Source organism: Crocodylus siamensis, chromosome 5, assembly GCF_052110815.1.
Source record: "Crocodylus siamensis isolate JL-2025a chromosome 5, ASM5211081v1, whole genome shotgun sequence".
NCBI lineage: Eukaryota > Metazoa > Chordata > Crocodylia > Crocodylidae > Crocodylus > Crocodylus siamensis.
The window spans coordinates 168,983,641-168,998,252 of NC_143399.1; the positions used below are offsets into that span (position 1 = coordinate 168,983,641).

At 40.4% G+C, this 14,612-nt stretch overlaps 1 protein-coding gene across 5 annotated transcripts in view; it reads left to right on the top strand.

The window, feature by feature from the left end:
* CALCR (calcitonin receptor) overlaps positions 1-14,612 on the top strand; it is a 304,212-nt gene that overhangs the window by 228,585 nt on the left and 61,015 nt on the right. For all 5 annotated transcript variants that reach the window (XM_090047025.1, XM_090047027.1, XM_090047023.1 and 2 more), the window contains exon 7: positions 876-1,002. In XM_090047025.1, coding sequence (XP_089903151.1) covers positions 876-1,002 — 127 coding nt within the window. The remainder of the gene's footprint in view (positions 1-875; positions 1,003-14,612) is intronic.

Below are 14,612 nucleotides of genomic sequence, written 5' to 3' on the forward strand. Positions count from 1 at the left end.
TTCAAGCTGCTAAAGGCTGGTAGCACATAGGGAAGGGGTGGTTCGGCTACAATAAGGTATGTACCAGGTGTTCTTGTTGAAAAATATTCCACATTTTCTCTATCCCTCAACATCCTTGCAGTACAGGTGATCTGAGGTGGTGGTGGTTGGATTCAGATATAAATTAGATTTAAGCTAAAGATCAGGCTTGAAGCTAAAATCATGGCTAGGGTAATGATTCAAGAATACAGACATTTTTTGAGTTATTCTTTTGGGATTTTTACCTCATGAGTTAGAAAGCCTAAAAAATTAATCAGCAATTTACTTTAAGATTTTGACCACATCTGAACAGGAAAATGTGTCTCTTTCTGGCTTAGGAGATACGCTGGAATAAAAAGCATGCAGGATGCAAAACTAAATCTCCCTGAAAATTAAGGAGATTCCAGTTCAAGATTCCCATTCTGACTCATCACTAATGCCAAAAGCATCAAATAATTTTGATCTGAATATTTGAGATATTTAACTTTTGGAGAGCAAATGCAGCATTCCTGCCATTCAACATTTGTGTTCATGCACATCTGAAATAATTATCAGGGTTCTGCTTCACTACTTAACAGCTCTGTTCCTGTGGGAAAAAAACCCAACAAAACAACCTTCTACAGTTCAGAATTTGAGCCAATAGGCCCTTACAATATGGTCTGGGAAGCAGGTGGTTCTAAACAGGTGTAAATAGGGAAACAAAAAATTGTTGTGTCTCATGGCTGTAATGCTAGGCATGTGTTTTCCAACTACCTCTTGCCAAATGGCATTCTTGAGAAATAGTTGCCAGAATGTGCACATTAAAGTGACATCAGAATAAAAACACTAATTTACAACTTGTGCTACATATTTTTCAGGAGCCTCAGCTGTCAAAGGATAACACTGCATAAGAATTTATTTTTCTCTTATGTGCTTAACTCTGTGTTTACAATCGCCCATCTTATTGTGGTAGTGCCTAATCCAGGCCTTGTAAAAAGGGATCCCGTAAGTATTGCATGAAACCTTTCCTTCACAAAGCATAGCTTCAAAATTCCACTGTGGAAACATTTTAAAATGATAGTTTTGCAGAACAGGCCAAAATTATGGAGCCAAGTTCTATGAGCATTATTCAAGCAAATCTTTCTTTGACCTCTCTGGGAATTTTGCACAATAAAAATCCCAGAGTTTGGCAAGAGGAGTATAAGGCTTTATATAAAAATAAATTTTATTGGCATCATGTGGTAGTTGGAATGCTGGGAGAGAATTTGTACAATCTGTTGAACTGAAGTACCTGACATGAATTCTGTGATAATATGAATAACCTTATGCATCCCATAGTAGTATGCGAGTCTGTAAGCAAAAGACAGAAAAATGCAAAATAAAGATTTTAAAAACATCTGAAATACATATTCCATGTACTTAGAGTGGCCATGGATAAGTTATCATTTGGAATTAAATGGCCAATAATTTCTTTTTCTGTAGTTGAAAAATAGTGTCCAGGAAAATGCTGCACATTGAATAGTTGTGCTTTCCTGTCTATGCCTTAATCTTTGAAAAGTATTCTGCTTTTCAGACATGAGTTCAGATCCTAGATTGCCTATTGAGGCAGTTCAGAGAGAGCAACGATGGTGCTAAACCATTATTTTGTCTCTCTTGTCCTGGATTACAATCCCATTCCCAACATAAAATGGAATTAGTTTAAAGGTACTCCAACTTTAAATTTCCTAACAATAGCCCCTGAAAGATAATGGTTAAGCATATGCCTCCCTTTCACTGTAGAACCAGGGTTCAGGATCTGGTAATTCATCTCCATCACAAATTATCATTGGTTTAATTCCAAAACAGACTGTTAATCAAATTCTTCCCACTAGAAGGTATTAGTTCAGTTCATTTTCTGCACCACTTTTTCCCAAAGATGTCTAAGAGTTCCTGAATTTTTCTGCAAATTAATCCACCTATTGATAAACATTCATGAAATCCACTTTGAATACAGTTTGACTCTGATCCCATTCATATTCATAATTCCACTGAGTTTGAGGTTGTTTCACTTGTGTGAACAGATATGAAATGTGTCAGGCCCATAATCTCTAGTTATGTCATAACTTCTATCAGTTTGTCTTCTACTAGGATCTTTAAAATTATGGCCTAATCAGTTACCTGGCTCTACATTTCAAAACACAATTAAATGCTATCATATAATATTATTACCTGTCACAAATGCATCTTTGAAACATGCTATTGGCTAATCAAGATAATTAAAGTAGGAATAGACTACAAAAAATGCAATCAGTTCCAGGGGCCACCTGGAGATTAAAAAAATAGAATGGGAAAATTCACACATTTCATTCAGTCTTGCTGCATATTATCATATGTTTCCATCTTATGCAAAAACTACGATAAAATACTTGATATTCTAAATGAATAATTTGCACATAGTGAACAAAACATGAACACATGGGCCTGCTGAAATTTAAATAGCAATAATTACCCTGACGTTAAGAATGACATTTCTTGACAGAAGAGGTAAATTATCTTGAATGAAGTGCTTTTTAATAAATAAATGAGGCCACAGCATGAATGCTTGTTCATTAAGAAATGTTTATAAAGTAGACATGAGAGACCCATAGATTACTCCTCTGGGGCAGATCCTTTTTTTGGAGGCCTTGTTGGTGCTGATGGCAATGCTTCCATTGACATCAATTGGCCAGGATGTTTTGGTGTAAGCTGGCATAGATCCCATGAATAGAAACACATCATCAATGAAAGCTGAGCATCTTTATCTTAGTTATCATGGTGATGAAAGCTATTGGGATGCCATACATAGATACTGTTGGCATCACTGGTATTCCATATAAATGTTAAAGTCTAGCTATGTAAAGACCTTGCAGTATCAGGACCTTAATATCTTAATACAGTGTTTTTTAACAATGAATCAAACAAAAAAAAAAATTTGTATAAAAGAATTTACCTGTTCAATAGGGCCATGCAAAACAGCATCATTCCTCTTTGACTTCCATTTCGACATTTCAACAGAACAGTGTTTTGTTTTGAAAGCACTGTTCCGTTTCATTTCATTGAAACTGTTTCACTGTTTTGATGCTGTTTCAACACTTCACCCATAGGCTATTTTGCACCCAGTGCCAGGAAGATCGGCTGGGGCCAGCAGCAGCACCGATCTTCCTGGCACAGGCTGCATCCACCGCTGGTCCCAGCTGGCAGCACCAGCCTCCTGTCATCTAGCAGGCAGATTGGGGGCTCGCCTGAACCCCTGGGAGGTCTGTGGGGACTGTGCCAGACTGTCCCTAGGGGTATGTGCTGAAGCCAGGTAAACCTGGCTTTGAAACTCAAAATGTTTCAGAACTTTTGAAATGTTTCAAGTGCCCCTGTTTTATTTCAAAGCTGTTTTGAAGGCTTTTGTTTCATTTTGATTTCACCATTTTGAGCTCAAAACGCATTGAAACAGAGCACCAGGCAAAATTTTGCACAGCCCTCTGGCCAGTATATTTCTAAGGTTTTCATTGTTCCTATTGAATACATTTTATATTGGTAGACTGAGGTTCAGCAAAGTATATAAGCATACTTTAATGGCTTTGATGGATAATGATCTCATTCAGTGAGATCAACAGCAGATTCTTCTGCTGCTTGATCCAGCACTGAAATGCTATTTAGTAGCTAAGACAAAAAACTGGGAGCCAGAAAACCGAAGTTGTCTTCCTAGTTCTGTTACTAATTCATTGGGTAAGGCTGGCCAAGTAGCCTGATCCCTTAGTATCTCCATGTCCATGTATTTATAAAAGAAGATAACAGTGCTTTGATGTTTGCAAAGCCCTTTGAAATATGTAGATAAAGAAACCCTGCACAAGTTCTAGGAAATTCTACTTATTCTATTTTTCTGATATCATTGGCAACAGATGTGTGGCTCCTAAAAGAAAGTGAGCTGTCTGCTGTAAGTTCTCATCAAAAAATTAAAATCTTTTGAAGATTGATGGATTTATGTTTAAATTATATCAAATAGATTTCTTTACAAATTTTACATTAATGTAGTCTAGAAAAGCAAATGAAGGTTTCATATCTTCCTCTGTCTACTTCTGTTATACCTGGAATTTTTAAGTAGATTGCATCTGACTTTTTGTAGTTTCCTGCATTTATCTTTTTGTGGATCTTTCCAGCTTGACATATGCACGGGTTTGTGCACCTCATGCATCAGAAATATCCAGAAATATTAAAGTGTGTAGGAGAATATCAGATGACCCAGCTATCCTTTATTAAGGCCACAGATGTGAAGTTGATGGCATTTTTATGCAATATAGAAAAAATATTTTTTAAATAAATGCAATTCCACCTCATTCCTCATGTATTTTTACTGCCTAAAATATCAGAGTAGGTTTAAAACTTTTGATGTCATGGAAAACCTACTTATACCCTTGATAAATTTATGAAGAGGTCAACAAACCAATGGAAGATGCCACCATCAAGAAAGAAAGGAGAATTCTTTCATATATAATAGATGCTGAGAGGAAGAGAAAAGACAGAGACAAGCACCTGGCTAGGGTCTTATGACCCCTCCCAGCCCCAGTGCTCATTTCTGCCTGTGGCAGGGGTCAGACTCGATTATCTGTCTAGGTCCCTTCCGACTCATTGCTTCTATAATTCTGTGAAAGAAATAAGTTCCTAACACAACAGTCGCCTTTTGATCCTTCAAGGCCTTTTTAAATGAAGATATTAAATTCCAATTCATCACTTATGTCTGGAGATAATCTATTACACCCTGCCTGGGGATGTTTTAGCCCTGATTTAAACCTACATAAGGATCACTCCATCAGTCTAAAATGGTAAGTGAAAACTCCTTCTTAAATATTTCTGTTACTTTGGTCATTTCTTCCTGTCTTTTTTTTAATTTTGTGTTATTTAATTCTATTTTATTCTTGAATTTATTTGGATCTTATCTTAAGATATGGAAGAGAAGAAAGTTGTAGACCCAGATTTCCAAGTATGTGAAGAAAAAGAACAACATACTGATGGACAATCAGATACACTGAAGTTGATGTGTGTGCGTGAGAGAGAAAGACACTGAAAAATGCAATCTCAGTTCATTTCTGTTTAACATTGTGACTAAAGTAATAGTTGTATTAATTTTACTATTTCTAACACTGATTTTAGAGGTAAAGTGTGTATTATTTCATCAATTGTAATAGCAACAACCCTCCAAAGTATACTTATTGTGAATAATAAATTGTACTTTTTCTATTAAAAAGTCTGAAAAAAATATAGATAGGCCTATTGCTTTCAATCATTTGATTCTTATTTCATAAACCTGGTAATTATGATGGTGAATATTGATGGAGGTATGTGGATAAAATACAACTGGAATCTAGAGGGATATCACTACTAATGAGAAACTGAATAACTTGTCAGATACTACAGGGCACTCATTATATGCATTCAGTGTGAATAGAAATGGCTGAGGGGTATAAAAATAAGTGGCTTGTATACAGGCATGTTAATGTTTGTATGCGGGGAATGAATTTGACCACAAGTCACTAATGCTGAGAAATTTCAAGCTCTTTCAGAAACATTTTGAGAGCTTTTACAGGTGACCCTTGCCATTTGCAGGGGAGAAATCTGTGAATAGGGCACTGCATTCATGAACACAGCACCCCTGGTGGCTGGGGGGGGGGGGGCGGGCAGGAGCCCAGCAGCAGCAAGCGCAGAGCTCCCGAAGAACTTCGGTAAATGTTTAAAGTGTATTTAAATGCGGGTTCAACATTTGCAAATATTTGAAACAGCAAATGCTGAACCCGCAAATACCAAAGGTTTCCTGTACTATATTTTATATCATATAATTCTACCAAGAGAGAACACACTGTTTTTACTCAATTCTAACACAAGGTGTTTTTCCTCCAATAATATGGGGGAGAAAACCATCATCCTAGAATTGCATAGAAGAATGGTAGGAGGGGACGGGAGCAGATAGTTGCTGCAGCTTGGGCTCGAGTCCCTACCATGATTGGGGCCATAGCCACAGCTGTTGCCTGCCTCCCCTCACCTGCCCCCTGCTGCACTCTGTCATCTCTCCCTTGCAACCTCTTCTTCCTCGTCACCCACCCCCACGCACAGCCTCTGCTTCCCTGCCTGCTTCTCTCCCTCCTCCTCCCCTTTACCCTCACTCCATGCCAGCCAGCCACACTGCAGCATGGGGCACTGAACATGGCCCCAGCCAAACCCACAACAGCAGTGTGTAGCCCACATGGCTGCTCTGGGGGCTTGGCTGGAGCCATTCTCAATGTGCCAGCCTAGAGCAGGGATGAAACCTGCTAGTAAGGAGCAAGGGGAGGGGGAAAACAGACTAGGGGAAAAGGGAGGAAAGCAGAGGCAGAGAGGGAAAGGGAACAAGAACAAGCAGGGGGCAAATTCCTTCACAGCAGTTGGGATGAATTAAAGATGATACTCAAATAATTAGATTCTATACATGGAAAATTATCATTAATTTATACATTTTCCATATATAGAATCTAATTATTGGTGGGGGTCATCTTAAATTCAGGATCACCTTCAATTCAAATAAATATGGTAGTGATAGGTTCCTCTTTCCTGAGACTCCTATATGACTCCTTCACCTTTTGTAGACTACTTTTTCCCTGGTTACTCAATACTCTTGGCATGTTGTGAAGAAAAAAATTTGAGCTTTGTTCCACTGTGACAGAGACCAAGGCAATGGGCACTTTAGTGGGAACTCGTGAAAGCACTGGGCCATGATACTACAGGGGACTTCAAGGATAGTAGCCAGCTATCTCTATCAGTTTGCACATTAGTACCAGTCACTTTATCTTTGCCCATTTTACAAGCACAGTAGTTTGGAACAGACCAGACTGGGCTAGATTATGTACACACAACCTCAGTGAGAAGAAATGTATCCATGTCCAAGCACCAAGTGGAAAGTACTGATCTTCCAGGAAAAACGTCATACCTTTTTCCTTCTTCCATTATAAGTGCCCTCAATGGAAAGGGAAGGGAGATCATCAAAGCTCTCAGCAGTTCTGTGATATAAATAATATACCAAAAATGTGATGAATAGGCTGACATAAATAATATCACCATTTACTCATTAAAAAAGGAACCATCATAGATCAGCTCAGATGATATTTTTCTTATTCATCTGTATAAATTTGGAGAGAGAAAGAAAAAGAGAAGAGCAATATATCACAGGAAAGTGGGGAGAGAAATAGTTATATGATTTATGGGACTTAGGTGCAGTTGGCTGTTCCTTATCATTTCAGGGGAAGAAGAGCCAGGAAAATAAAAGAGGGAGGCAACACCACAGAAGCAAAAGTAGTTGTAGCTCTTTTCAGAAGGTAAATGCTATCTTTTTTGTTATCACTGCAAAAGAAACTATGCACCTTTTTTCATTCTTCCTTCTGTAACCTGACAGAACCTTGAGGAATTAAAAACAAGCAAAAATGTAATTGTTTCAGATAGTCCACCTTGTCCATTGAAGAAATGGCAACATTTTTGTTAATCTGGTCTGTGTTTGCCTCAGTAGATTCAAAACTGCTCTCCACAGTGTCCATTGCATGCAGCAAAGATGGGGATATAGTGATGGAAGTTATAATCTATAGATGCTTCTTAAGAGGAGACAGAGGGATTTGGGAATTGGGAGATGGTCCCTCAGATAGCAGCTAGTTAGAAGTTAGTCACAGCCAGACAAAAACTATAGAGCTTGTACATTGCTCCAAAATAAGACCTTTTGTATAAGTCTCTGTTGTACAGTTGTATAGTTCTTGTTCGTGGATGCCTGTAGTTACTGAACCTGGTGATCCCTATGTGGTGTCAGCAGTGGTGAATGAAAAAGAACCTGAAAGAATGAGTTTTAAACTGAAAAATAAGTTGGATGATGAGAGCAAATGGAGCTACATGGAAAGACAAGGGCATCTATAAGTGATCTGACTGCACAATTGTAGTCTAAGAACAATTAGTCAAGGAAGATTTGTAACCTCCACTTGCCCTTCTTGGGCAATATAACAGAAAACTGTAGGATATTCAGACACAGGCTTGAGTGATACCTAGCAGTCACAGGGACAGAAAAGAAAAATGACCAAGACAAATCCTCACTCTTCTTGCATGCTGTGGGAGAAGAAGCACTTGCTGTTTATTGCAGCAGAAGAAACCTTTTGCACCTCTTCTAATTTTTCCTTCTGTAGGCTGACAGAACTTCGAGAAATTAAAATCTTTACCTATGAAGAAGGCCTAAATATGCAATTAAGTAAATTACTGTCCAAGTTCGAGTAGTTGGCAACCATCAGTCCTCTGGATCATGGTATACATGTAAGAGGTCTAGTCACCAAGTCCTTCCATGTGTACATCTAGACAAGAGGATGGAGGAGTGGAAGCTGTCCAAGACCTACAATCACCACTTTAGACCACTGAGACAGAATCCAAAGGCGAAACCAAATACAGGTGTTCAGTGCCTCAATGGTTGTAACTTCTGCCAGAGAGCAACAAAGAACCTTCTGACTGCATAACACCTTGGTGAGGGCATGTTTCTGTCAGGTTGATATCCCTTAGCCTTTCTCCAACCAAGAAGTACCCACAAGGCAGTGGGGACTAGAGTTTTCAGGCACTCTATACTCACCTTATTCTGGAGGTTGCAAAATTGTGGTATTTTATAGGAGTTATCCCACCACAAGTAGCCCCACAACATTGCCACTGCCACTAGGCCCTTCAGTCTGAGGGGGCACTTTTACACATGCTCCAGGGGTGGATGAGGCAGTGCTTTAATCAGAGCAGCCCTGAGAGCTGCAGTATCTCATGTATTAGGATCCCTGTGCTTAAAAACAGCAGTGGGGGATGCTTGAACCTCCACGCTCATGTACAGGCACCTATGTAGTGTATAGCCATACACAGGACCACCAGATTTGAGTACTACATAACAAAAAAGAATAAGACTCTTAACAGGCACAGCTTTTTATGTACAAAGAAACAACAGGATAAAGTTAGGTCAGAAACACTGAACTATGAGACGAAGAACCATGGTTTGGGGAACTTGACAGAATCTCTGATTAGAGACAGGATTATCTGTGGCATTGCAGACACTGCCTTTCAGGAAAGGATCTGATACTTCATAGGTCTGAGAAGAAAGAAGAACTTCCTGAAAGACTCTCAGAGACTTATTAAAAGAGCCATAGAAAAAGGGGAATAGCAAAGTGAGTGGTACAAACTCACTTGCTTCAGAGTGATGTCATAGTAAGCTTTCTTCTGTAGATGGGTGGTAACTGATTTTTATGTTTTTTTATTTTTGTAGTTTGTGTTAAGAGGGAAGAAGTTATAGTTTATGGATGCTCCCTAACAGGAGACTGGAGAATTTTGAGAGATGGTCCATCAGGGAGCAGCTAGCTAGGAGTTCGATAGTCCTAGCCAGACAGGAACTGCACAACATGCACACTGCTCCAAAATAAAATCTGTTGTATAGTTTCTCATTCTTCTATGCCTATATTTATTGAAACCAGTGATCACTACAAAGGATATATTAGGAAGTGAGTTTCCTGGACTCTAGGGATTGTTTTATGTACTAAAAAAGATTCTATACATGGAAATAACATCAGAGCACTTCATTCTTATGAAACTAAGCTGGCTCTTTATTAAAGCAACTATTCACAGACCTGCTTTATCTGCACTTTTGTAATGCAAACATGATTACTTGGTGCCTCTCCAAACTCTTCCATCCTGGAACTACTGTTCCTTCTTCCTAGCACAGACCAGATGCTGTCTTTGATATTTTCATTCAGAGGTGCTTTGCGTCTTTGTATTTGACACAGCATCAGACTTACAGACTTACTACTATGAACTGACAATAAATGAGCAGGATTCCCTTCCAGGTGTAGCAACACTCATTTCTTAAAAATCGATGGAGGCAGGATGTGCTGCAGAATAACATATGGCACTACCTTCCTCTGAAAGGGGCCGAGCGTGCCATTTTCGCAAGATTCCCAACTGCTGAAAACCAAAGGAGGAAATAGTTCTCTATGGTGAGAGAACTAGTGAGGTTCCAAGTGCAACAGGGCAGAAGACTTGGCTGTCTTTTCTTATCTTCCTCATTTTAAAGCCTCAGCAGAAAAGCTGGGCCCTGATTTTGCAAATGACCTAGAATAAATCACCCTGAAAATATAAAAATGAGATTTTCAAATCCCATTCATTTTCTTGTCTTGCTCCTAGGCTGGTATCCAAAGACAACCATTTCAGCAGAGTCTGATGAATTCAGGACTCCGACACTATTCCCAGTGCCACCCCCAAATGACAACTAGCTTGATTTAATTAGCCTCTACAAGTCATAGAAGAACAGCATGGATTTCAGTGGTGCCTTTTTTTTCCTGACATAGCAAATTTTATGAACTTAATAATAGTGCTGAGTTGCATCAACTTGCTTAATAAGAGCTAGAGCTATCATTAACCTCATAAGTTTGTTTTTTCTGCACAAATTGATTCTCATTCCTAATTAGGAAACCAAAGAAGAAAAATATGCTTCAAATAAGCTACAAGACAAACCATCCCAGCTTTGGAGTTTTTGATTTAGGATATCACAATCTCTTTCTCATAGGATGCTGGTTACTAGCCACTGTGGCCCACGTTATGATGAAACAACCTCAAAGCACCTCAGGTTCTGTTTACAAAAGCAGAACTGCTAGGCAGAGGGCAGAGAGAAGCTGGTGTCCTGATCCATGTTATTGTCTGTATTGGCCCGCAAGGCAGAGTTGACACACTGGTGACAGCTGTCAGCTGTGTCCCTCTCAGTGGGACACATTGCATTTCACTGGTACAACAAACAAACAAACAAACAAACAAACAAACCAAAGAGATTGTGCTTCCCTTAGAGCAGGAGATTGCCCCTGTCTCTCAACATTTCCTGATGCTGGGCAGAAAAATACCTTTATGTTTCATTATAGAAGGCATGCACTCATTGGGATGCTATTCATAGTGCTAATTTCTCTCCATTACTACTTCGGCCTACTAATTAAACCACAGTGTACTTTTTTAAAGACTCCTGCAATTTCCCTTTTGCTTCTACTTCTGTAGTACAGCCCATTGTTACGAAATTATTTACCAAGGAGCAACTACATGATCAAGTAGAAAACATAAAAATGTTTATGAAGGACAAATACATTTCTCTTATTTTCCACTTCTCAACAGACACACTCTCTCGGTAGTATGTCAGATCACTGAAAGCCATTGTCAAACTCCTGTTGTTTTCTTGAACTACTGTGGCTTGTCTCCAGTCAAAATGGCCAAGCCAAGAATCTGTGTTCTGACTAAGAAATTCACAGATTAATTCCTCCCTGTTTGTGAGGTTGTATATCACACTGCTGTGATGTACAAGTCACATGCTGTCAGATTATCCAGAGAGGTTATGGAATCTCCATCCTTAGATGTTTTTAAGGCCAGGTTAGACAAAGCCTTGGATGAGATGATATAGTTGGGAATGGTCCTGTTTTGAGTGGGGTGTTGGACAAGATGACCTCTTGAAGTCCCTTCCAACCCTAATTTTCTATGATTCTGACTAAAAGGTGACAATATTGAATCAGGACCATGATCTTCTGCAGGAAAACAAGGCCTGCAACAGGAGTGCCCACGATAATTTCAACTAAGGAAGTTACTTATCATATGTGGAAATCTTCTTGTTTAGATATCATTCTTGGAAAATTATAAGAATCAAAACCTTTTTATGGCATTAATTTAATCGTGCAATGGGATCTGATGCCCAATCCCAAAAATCATGCCTCCTGGGATGCCATATGTGGATAGCAGGACCTGTAATTTGGGGATCCCAAGTTCCCCCTGCACCAGCCAATTGAAAAAATGGATGCCTGCAACCTGGTTGAACCCTAGTAGTCACAGAATCATAGAAAATTAGGGTTGCAAAGGACCTCAGGAGCTCATGTAGTCAAGCCCTGCTCAAAGCTCGACCATCCCCAACTAGATCATTCCAGCCAAAGTTTTGTCTAGCTGGTCTTGAAAACCTCTAAGGATGGAGATTCCACAACCTCTCTGGGTCACCTATTCCAGTGTTTTACTACCCTCCTACTGAGAAAATTATTTCTATTATCTAACCAAAACTTCCCTTGCTACAATTTGAGACTGTTGTTCTTTGTTCTTTCACCTGCCAGCACTGACAACAGTCTACCTCCATCCCCCTTTGAACCACCCTTCAGGTAGTTGGAGTCTGCTATTAAATCCCCCCTCTGTCTACTCTTATCTAGACAAAATAAGAGTAATTCTTCAGCCTGTCCTCAAAAGTCATGTGTCCCAGCCCCCACCACCACCATTTTTTTTGCCCTCCAGTGGACTCTCTCCAATTTGTCCACACCCTTTCTGTAGTGGGGGCCCAAAACTGAACACAGTACTGCAGATCTAGCCTCACTAGTGCTAAATAAAGCAGAAGAGTCACTTCCCTGGACCTATTGGCAACACACCTACCAATGCAGCCCAGTATGCTATTAGCCTTATTGGCAACAAGGGAAGGCTGCTCTCTCATATTCAGGTTATTGCCCACTGTAACCCCCAGGTCCTTTTCTGAAGAGCTGCTGCCTAGCCAGTCAGTCCCCAATCCCCAGTACTGGTGCATGGGATTGTTCCATCCTAAGTGCAGGTCTTTATACATGTCCTTGTTGAACCCCATGAGATTGTTTTGTCCCAATCCTCCAGTTTGTCTAGGTCACACTGAATCCTAGCTCTACATATGTACCACTTCCTCCAGCTTGGTGTCGTCTGCAAACTTCCTGAGGGTGCATTCTATCCCATCTTTCAGGTCATTGATGAAAGCATTGAACAAAACTGGCCCCAGGACTGATCCCTGGGGCACTCCACTTGATACTGGCTGCCAACTCAACATCGAGTCATTGGTTAGAATGTTGTTGGAGACGTATCAAAAGCTTTGCTAAAACCAAGGTATACCACATCCACAGAGGCAGTCACCTTGTCACAGAAGGTAATTACGGTGGTCAAGCATGACTTGCCCCAGTGAATCCACACTGACTGTTCCTAATCACCTTTTTCTCCTCCAAGTGCTTAGAAATGGATTCCTTGAGGATTTGCTCTATGATATTTCCAGGGACTGTTGGTCCTGGTTAGCCTCACCTCAATCAGCTGATTATTTATCCCTGGGACTGTACTAGGGTGGTTCAAGACCCCCATGTGGTCCTAGGGGTGAAACCAACAATCAGCTGATCTTTGGTTCCAACTCTGGAATCACACTAGAGCCAATTCTAGACTTCTGTGCAGCCTGGGATTGGGACAATCAGCTCTTGGTCCCAGTCCCAGATTGCAGTGGAAACTTAAGCCAGCTCTGCCAAACATTCAGTTAAGGTGAAATGAGAACTAGCCACAAAAATGTTACATGTCCTTCATGGAATATTTTTGTGGCTGGTTTCCCATTTTGTTGCACCATTAATTCCTTGAACATGCGGTAGGGCACAATTTATGGCACAATTATCACATCGTAATTGTAAGAACAGGTAGTAGCCTAGGAGAAATAAAATAGAAACTTTTTCTTTGTTAATTTTGCAAGATTAGAGTCTGTTTGTTAATACAGTGTGATATTGTGTAGGGAGCTGAACTGCATTGGCTGATGGAATGTTTTTTAGTTCCATCAACCAGTGCAGATCTTCAGGGGTCATATAGCTAATGTAATAGCTTAAAACTCCATGATTCCCACCCCAAGGCTTCAGGAAGTGCTTTATATACTGTGATACGTGTAGAGGTGATTTTACTGAATGCTTTGTCTGGTTGGTGTAACTTGATCCATTGAGAAGACAGCATTGCAGTCCTTCAAACTATTTTTGTTTCATATCCCCATAAGTAAGATTAAAATATCTGACATTACACTTTTAACCTAAGGCTGATAGACTTAAAACCCATTTCTCATTCAGAGTATGCTTGGACTTGAAGCAAACCACAAAGGAAATACTTTCTATCCATCTAAAAAAAATAGTTTCTCTTTTCCACTTCCATCCTTCAGCAAAACCTCATTGCCAATTCAAAAGAGGCAATGTCAGTGGTGCTCAACCTTTTTATCTAGCAAGGAAGACAGATAGTGCTCAGTCCCTTTCTGGGCTGCATCTGGCCAGTACACCCAATCCAGCACCCAGGGCAGGCACCTCAATCCAGTGAGGGGTGGTTGGGAGATGTGGCCAGGCCTGATCCAGCTATACAGGGGAAGGAGGCTTGGCTTGGCCCCAGCCCAGCCCTGCATGGTGAGGGGCATGACCCAGCCCTGATCCAGCCCTTAAGGAAGAAAGGGGGTATGGTCCAGCCCTGCAGGGGTAAGGGAGCATGACCTGTCCCCAAACCAGCTATGCAAAGGAAAGAGGCATGGCCCAGCCCCAAACTGACTGGGCAGAGAGAAAGGGGTGTGGCCCAGGCCCAAGGGCAGCGGGGAAGGGAACGTGACCTTGCCCCAACCTGATCACACAAAGTGAAGAGGGTGTGGCCTGGTTCTGACCTGGCCATGATGGAGAAAGTTCATGGCCCAGCTCTGACTAACTACACAGGGCTTAGGTTTTTGACAACAGGGAGATGTGTCACTATTAACTGCCACTGTTCCCCTGCCACCAAATTTTCCAACTTTT